Source organism: Idiotropiscis lumnitzeri, chromosome 17 (assembly GCF_059441095.1).
Source record: "Idiotropiscis lumnitzeri isolate Australia: NSW breed Sydney's pygmy pipehorse chromosome 17, RoL_Ilum_1.0, whole genome shotgun sequence".
Taxonomy (NCBI): Eukaryota; Metazoa; Chordata; class Actinopteri; order Syngnathiformes; family Syngnathidae; genus Idiotropiscis; species Idiotropiscis lumnitzeri.
The window spans coordinates 11,845,713-11,853,769 of record NC_142407.1 but is presented as its reverse complement, the minus strand read 5'-3'; the positions used below and the strand labels follow the sequence as shown (position 1 = coordinate 11,853,769).

Sequence of the window (8,057 nt, the reverse complement as noted above, 5' to 3'; positions counted from 1 at the left end):
ATATTTACAAAGTATGCAAATTATTTTTAAGTAAATCAAACTGGGTTAATTGAGTTAAATATTTAACTGAGTTAAAAAAAATCTTGATTCATCTCCAGAGTTAACACTTTGACATACATACATACATACATACACATATATATATATATATATATATATATGCAAAATATGTTACGATGCATGACGTCATCATCATCGGGCGCAAACTAGTACCAACAATGGCAACATTAAATCAAAGAGAAGGTCTTGATCCCTATTTGTAGGAACGCTGTAAACATTTATTATCATCAAATTAAAATAATCAGAGGTTTTTGTTGCGCTTATCTGTTTCGGCAAATATATTTCTGCATACATTTGTAGAAGGGTGCTTCGTGAAGTCATGTCAATTACATTTATTAAAGAGCAAATCTGACACACTCAATATGGCGGGCGTGTTTACGTATGCCAGTAATGGCGTCACACATCGCATACGCGCAACAGTGACATCTAGCGGTAGAGGAGCATTTCCCGTCAATAAACGCGGTAAAACGCTATTCCGGTTTCCAGAAGGAGGGCAGCAGCATGGCATCCAGCAGCAACATGGCTAATGTTAACGGACGAGAAAACGGGGAACCAGTGGTTAAGCGGCCACGAGAAAACGCTACGACGGAGTTTCCGCTCCGTTCTCCGAAGGAGCCTGCGAACAAAGTGACCGTGGTGCTCGGAGCTCAATGGGGGGACGAGGGCAAAGGAAAAGTTGTGGACTTGCTCGCGATGGATGCGGATATTGTGTGCAGGTGTCAGGTACCAGCTACGCTCGTGATCAATATTACACTTGAGCCACAAGCCAAATGTGACATTCATATGACCTTCGACCTCTAATTAAACGTGTTGAGGCCAGAGAAAGTCGCTTCACTTAAGCAGTGTTTAAATATTCATGACCTCATTTCAGACGTTCCGGATGTGAGCAAGCTACGATGCTAGCCTCGTTTGCTACCATGTGTACAACTGTAAATTAAATGCTCGAGGCAAACGTGTTATATGCAGTGTTAATCTTTCCAAATTATGTCTAGTAGTCATGCAGTACATAGTGTTCCCTCCTGATACGGGCGATGTGAACTAAAATGATGTAACACAGCGTGCTATCTCTGTTGCCAGTGCGTGCGATGTGGCGTTTACGTACCCTTCGAGATCGGAGTACTGAATCAAATGGGGTTTTTTTCTGCAGGGTGGCAACAATGCAGGTCACACCGTGGTTGTGGACTCAGTGGAGTACGACTTCCACCTGCTGCCCAGTGGCGTCCTCAACAAGAAGGCAACCTCTTTTATTGGTATATTGGTTCTCTAATTTATCGTGGCTGACTTGAATTGACAGGGGATAACGAAAGTACTTAGAAATCCCATGGCCTTGCAGCCAAAAAATGAGCACAACTACCATTATCTCTTAGACTCCAATTTAATATATGTGCTCTTATTTGGCCCATTAATTAATGTTCATTTTTATTTTTTATTTTTTAATAGCAGTAAGAATTGTACCGGTGGAATGAATCAACCGTTTTCATTAATTAACAAAGTGTTCACATTATAGACTGAGTTCTTCTTGTCTTTTTAATGAATGAATGAAAATGTTGATGCATTTCAAACGGACAAATTTGACAGAAATAGCGTTCTATAATTTTTAATTTTTTTTACACAGTGTGTCACGATGTTATATGTAAAATGGATAAAGTCACAGAAAATTGTATTTCTTACAAAAGCAATGAACATGTTTTATCATTGGAGTACATAAAAAAAAATTAATTTTGCAGGCAACGGCGTTGTCGTACACCTCCCAGGGCTGTTTGCAGAGGCACAATCTAACCTGAAGAAAGGCAAAGGTAGTGTAAAAGCCATTTGTATGAATGTGTTTGTTGTTCAATAAAACATTCAATTTAATGGTTTTTATCCACGTAGGATTACAAGGATGGGAAGATAGACTCAAGATTTCTGATCGCGCTCACATTGGTGAGTATTTTTTTCCCCATCTGAAGTCTTTTTTGATATCAAAGTGTCTTATTGTGGGTGCCTCGGTCCACCTCCAGTGTTCAACTTCCATCAGGCTGTCGATGGCATTCAGGAGCAGCAACGGCAGCAGCAAGAAGGGAAAAAGTAATTTTGCTCATTATTTAAAGTGCTGACGCTTGACTGTGTGTCGTGTGTGCTGAAGGGAAAGTATTCTAAATATCCTGTTTCATTAACTGTTGCGTGTTTCTCTTTGTTGCAGTTTGGGAACGACCAAAAAGGGGATTGGCCCCGCCTACTCCTCCAAAGCTGCTCGGAATGGCCTGCGTGTCTGTGACCTTGTCTCAGATTTCAAAGTCTTTGAGGACAAGTGAGTTTGCTTGGCTCTTCCAAAATAGCAAAATTGTATACAGATGTTTCAACTGCGTTGATTGGATGAAAAAGAAAATGCTCAACTTTGACCTGATTGTCCTTTTGTATCCCACCCCAAGTGTGAGGAGATTCCACAAAATGCTATTCTAATGCTTCTGTGGACTGGGTCAAAGGTATTTTTGTTTGGTGTTCAATCACCTTTTGAACTGTAATACCAGTTCCACCAGTAGGCCGAGATTACGTTGTAAAACAGCTGCCAGTGCATCTGGAGGATTTTTATTTATTTTAATTTTTTTGCCGGCCCGATTATGAATGTACACATTATTGAACAGAATTATTTTTATTTTTTAGGTTCCGCATGCTAGCAGAGCATTTCCTGGCAATGTATCCAAACCTGAATGTGGACATTGACGGAGAACTGGCGCAGTTAAAGGTGAGAGAGAATCACACATCATGCTTTAAATGTACACTTTGAGTTCAGTTATTGATCATTACCTCCTTTATTTGTACTTAATGTATTTTATTTACTAAGTTTGCAGACAAAATGGTCAAATTTGTCAATTTTCTCAGGAATATGCAGAGCGACTGCGCCCTCTAGTGACAGATGGTGTGTACTTCATGCACAAAGCTCTTACTGGCCCCAGTAAGAAAATCCTGGTGGAGGGAGCAAACGCTGCACTGCTGGATATTGACTTTGGTGAGTGCCAAAAGGATTGAGCTTTTAATCTAGCTGACTGATAGATGTTTTTTGGCTCCTTCAGCTAATAGACATATCTTCACGCAGGCACATATCCCTTTGTGACGTCGTCGAACTGCACCGTCGGAGGAGTGTGCACCGGGCTTGGCGTGCCGCCGTCACACGTTGGAAGAGTGTACGGCGTTGTCAAAGCCTACACCACCCGGGTGGGCGTTGGTGCGTTCCCAACAGAGCAGGATAACGTGAGTCAGGATTTATTTTATGACCATTTAAAAAAATATATATATATATATATATTATTAGAGTGTATAAGTAAGGTTACCGCGGATCCTTAAACAAAAAAAAAAAAGACACACACACACAAATGCAGGATTTTTTTTGTTTATTTACTGAATTATAAAAGCGATGCCAACAAACCAGTGATGTGGCTTTTGTGCCATTTTCTTTTCTCGGAAAATGTTAGATACATTTTTGGCTGATTCGTGTGGGCTTCTGATTTGTAAGTAAATTGAATCGGAGCCAGGTCTTGAAACAAATTCATCTCGTGAGTCAAGGTATCACAATGCCTTGTTTTACGTCAATTCTTCAAGCTAACAATGCATTTTTATCTGACAGGAGACGGGGGCGCTTTTACAATCGCGTGGTCACGAGGTTGGCGTGACGACAGGCAGAAAGCGACGCTGCGGCTGGCTGGACTTGATACTGGTCCGATATGCTCACATGGTCAACGGCTTCTCGGCGTAAGTGGGCGTCACTTCGATGAAATGTTTCCTCTTCATTTCCGATACTGAACTTTGCTAACTTTACAGCATCGCCCTGACCAAACTGGACATTTTGGACACCCTGGAGGAGATCAAAGTGGGAGTGGCCTATAACGTTGATGGGGAACCTCTTCCAAGTTTCCCAGGTTTGTGACGAGCCCTCTTGAAATGAAATAATGAAATTATGATTAACGAACATAAATTTCTAACCTACATGTCGACGCATGCATTCATAATCTTGGATGATTTTGGGTCACGGTGTAGCAAACATGGACGTTCTGACACGCGTCAAAGTGGAGTACAAGACTTTCCCCGGGTGGTGCCGCAGCACCGAGGCGGCCCGCAGTTTTGCCGAGCTGCCGTCGCAAGCGCAGGAATACATTCGCTTCATTGAGGAGTTCCTGCAAGTGCCAGGTTTGTAAAAATGTCATCCTGCAGAGCCAAGGAGAGCCGCGGGCGCTGATTCGCTTTCAGACGTTTATTTGACAAACACGCAAATGAAAAATGAGCGTTTGTGCCCTCTCGTTTCAGTGAAGTGGGTTGGAGTGGGCAAATCCCGGGAGAGCATGATCAAATTGTACTGATCAGCGGGCACAGCTGCTGTCTTCCACACTCGCCGCCAAGACGACGTCACTTTGCCATCATTTTCAATGTTAACTCCATCATCGTGGAATTATTTCACCAGCAAGGATCTTAAGTGAAACGTTCCTGCCTCGCAGTTGTCACTAATCTTTTGCAAGTCGACTGTTAACGTTCCAGCTGATGTTTCTATTTTATTTGGGTAAAATTGGGTGTTTTTACTGTCTGCTCATTCCTTCCCACAGTGATGAACACTTTTTTAAAAAAAAAAGAATGTAGCTTATGAAGCTGCTGTCTGTTTACCCTTTAAAATTCTTGACACATTTACTGGGTTTTTCGGAGTATCAACCTTTTTTTTTTTCCTTTGTAACTGTGGGGCATGATAGAGTAACGTGACTGGCAACATGAAATCCCATTATGCAATACCTTTGAGAAGTTTTTCTTGAACTATTTTAAATATGTGTAACTTGTTTGTAACTGTAATTGTTGGAGTGAATATCGTGCTTGCGGAGCTCATCCTCAGTAAGAAAAAAAAAATCATAAATATTTGGATTTAGAAAAAAAGCTTTGCTCGCCACAATTTTAACAAAAACTACAATGTTGATGTAAATGTTTAAAAAAAAAAAAAAAAAAAGTATGATAGTTGATCTCAATAGGTGCTCCTTTGACATCATATTCCCAATGTCCATGCAGACCATGTGTCTTGCTATTGTCAATAAATGGAAACTTTAAACTCTTTCAAGTTTTATGACCGCTTTTGAATTCAAGTAATTACTAATCGAATCATTCCTCTTTTATAAGAAATGTCGTATTATTCACCCTTCCAGTATTTTTCTCCCTTTGAACCCTCGTGTTCAAGTCGTCTGTATAAAAGCTTTCTTCCCTCAGTGCCTGGAGGAATTAGATTAAACTGTAAAGTGGTTTCCTCTGGAGATCGATGCTGAGGTGTAATGTAGTCCAGTTTGTCTAATGCGACCGAGGCCCGATACACACACACAAACCATTTTTTTTTTTGTTTTTCCACCAAAATTCATTCTATTAAAATTGAGAAAAAAATTTTTAATTGCAAAACAATTTGGTGCTGTACAAGCCTCAACTATATTTTACCTTCAAATTGTATTTCATAATCCTGAGCGGAAATTAAGCTCAATTTCTGAAATACAGTTTTTGTTGCCTGAGAGAAACAACACGCACACAAAAAGCTTCCCTTTTAAAAAGCCCCAAAAGCAGAATTCCATTTTTGTAACGTAATACTATTAGGAAAATGGTCTCTTCTGCAGTTTTTTTTTTTCTTAGTGCATCTTCTCTTAAATAAGCAAAGATGCAGACGTTTGCCAGCCAATCAATTTTCAGCCTCAAAAAGTCTGCATCATCAAAAATGTTCGAAAGAAGAGCGCTGCGTTGATGTCTTAATTGAAAATAAAGTGCTCATAATTGCATGGTCGTCAGGGCCTCCCTCCTTCTGCCTCTTATTTACCACCGTCTTCCTTGGTAAATGTCAACATTTATGCGTCGGCGAACAATTTGAGTTTTTAATTTCGTATTTTTTTTTTTTTTTTATTCCTGCCAAGCTTTTTTTTCCCAGGTGTTCTTTGAGCAGTTTCCTTTCCCTTGGATGGACTTTATTTAAGCACGAGCGTGTGGAACCGAAGCTTAAAAAAAAAACAAGTAAGGATTTTTTTTTCCATTTCTTGAATATGTAATGTCTTTCATTGTGTTGTAATTGTAAAAAAAAAAAAAAAAGAATTGAAGACGTCGCGGCAGTCCAAGGTGAATAATTGATACATTTAAGGGAAGTAGTATCTAACATTTACATTTCAACAGTTTCTAAGGTCTCTGCTTTATTTTTTTTCTGCAGCATTTCCACAATTTCTATTAATCTAATTTTCTATTTCAATTAAACGGCATTGTATTGATCCAACCGGCCTAAGATGTTTCACTGGATATGTAGTGAGCTCACTTTTTGTAAGACTAGAGAGACAGTCACTGAAATGCCGACTGAACGAAGGGAGATAAATGTATTTGTCTTGCACTTGATCTCTTGAGTGCCGGAAATAAATTCAATTTAAACCAAGTACAGTGCGAGGATGAAGTTCATCATAAATAACAGTTTACAACTGCCGTGGCTGCACTTGAAAATATTTGCACACCTCGTTTTTCTTTATATGTGTGAATGAACAAAATGTGATCTGATTTCTAAGCTTTTATTACTTACTCATTTTTCGCCGTAAGAGCGATAGTCACCAGGCGTAACACTGACATCCAAAACACAATTTTTGCTTTAACTGTTGACAGTAACGCTCACTTTGCCAAAGAGGTTTTGAACTGAAAATAGATCGTAGTTCGAGGAGTGAGTCGGTCAACGTTTACGTGATTTTATCATTTTCATCTCAATTCATTATTCGTTCATTAATCATTAACTCATTCCCTCCCATTGACGGATATATACGTCAAAAAGTTTGAAATATTCCATTTTAGATTTTTAACCAACAATTGTTTGCGGCCGCAACGTTTGTATAACGTGCACATGAAATCGAAATTTGTGTTCATAAAGCAGCGGTGGAACTACTAGACAGCTGGATAAGCAAATCAAGTTCTCAATGGACAAAAATAGATATGATTGATTTCTATTTTAGACTTGGAATAATCATCAAAGACATTTTCATAAAGTCTGAAATTGCCGGTCGTTGGTGAGAAGAGAATTAAAACATTTGCTTGCTCAGACATCCATGCTGTTCAAAATATAAAAATAAATCACCAAATCATCTGCTGTGATGTGCTTGAAATTTGACACGCCCACGCACTGACATTCTGGTCTCTTTGTGTTGTGGAGTCTGTTTGGAGCTTTCTTACGGACAAAAGCTCCTCCATTTTCGTCGAGGTTACAACGCTAGCTCGAAAAGCGGCCGGACTTTGTGATGACGGCGTCTGACATTGATGGGCTGCGGTCATCGCGAAGTCGCGGCCTTGAAGCTCATCGTTGGGAGCCTGACAACAGGCTTCTTATCACGTTACACACAAGACTGAAATAAACATACGACTCACTCAACTTGTATTTCAGCAAATTCCGATTATCGTTTGCATTAAATTTCTTTTCTTGGCCATAACACGGCGGTAAATGTTTGCCACTCCCACTCGGCGATGACTAGCAACCACATCTCTCTGTCACGCTTTGCTGGCACAATGCCAGAGGTGATGAAACCACCCATGTGGTTTTGCAATGCCCGCGATTCTCGTTTTCCTCTTGAGCGGCCATGCCGATGGGAGTGTATTCAACTGCTTCTCCCCCGACGACGACGACGACTGCTCCGACCTAGGCCGTACGTCCAACTCAACGGACTCCCCACGCGCGTGGGGCTCATTAGAACACAAAATGAGTTTTGCATTTTCGGTCATTACCTTGAGACTCTCCGATGTTCCTCGACGCTCTCGGCCAAATCCAATCATGTGACTTTTTCTGATGATGTTGAATACTGTAATAAATCTCCGATAGAGATCAAAAGATGGAAGAGCCACTCTGCCATCTAGTGGTGCACGGTTATATTACAACTTGAAGCTTATCAGGCTTCATAGGGGTTTCCGTACACTTTGTCGGCAAATGTCTATCCTTCCATCCATTATCCGTACGTCCTGTAAATATTTTGGTCGGCAAAAGGTACGAACGCCAG

At 40.4% G+C, this 8,057-nt stretch overlaps 1 protein-coding gene across 1 annotated transcript; it reads left to right on the top strand.

Annotated features, from left to right (window-relative positions):
• Positions 1 to 512: 512 nt before the first annotated feature.
• On the top strand, positions 513 to 4,587 carry adss2l (adenylosuccinate synthase 2, like). The gene is made up of 13 exons (XM_088280218.1): positions 513 to 783; positions 1,208 to 1,310; positions 1,788 to 1,856; positions 1,933 to 1,983; positions 2,061 to 2,127; positions 2,243 to 2,350; positions 2,704 to 2,785; positions 2,923 to 3,049; positions 3,137 to 3,291; positions 3,665 to 3,789; positions 3,859 to 3,956; positions 4,075 to 4,224; positions 4,342 to 4,587. The coding sequence occupies exons 1-13, from the start codon at positions 562 to 564 to the stop codon at positions 4,392 to 4,394; spliced, it is 1,410 nt and encodes a 469-aa protein (XP_088136344.1). The 5' UTR covers positions 513 to 561; the 3' UTR covers positions 4,395 to 4,587.
• Positions 4,588 to 8,057: the final 3,470 nt, after the last annotated feature.

Coding starts and splice junctions, on each gene's coding strand:
- adss2l (XM_088280218.1), top strand. CDS start 562: ATGGCATCCAGCAGCAACATGGCTAATGTTAACGGACGAGAAAACGGG. Junction 2,786..2,922: donor GAGAACTGGCGCAGTTAAAG/GTGAGAGAGAAT, acceptor CAATTTTCTCAG/GAATATGCAGAGCGACTGCG. Junction 3,957..4,074: donor ACCTCTTCCAAGTTTCCCAG/GTTTGTGACGAG, acceptor GTCACGGTGTAG/CAAACATGGACGTTCTGACA.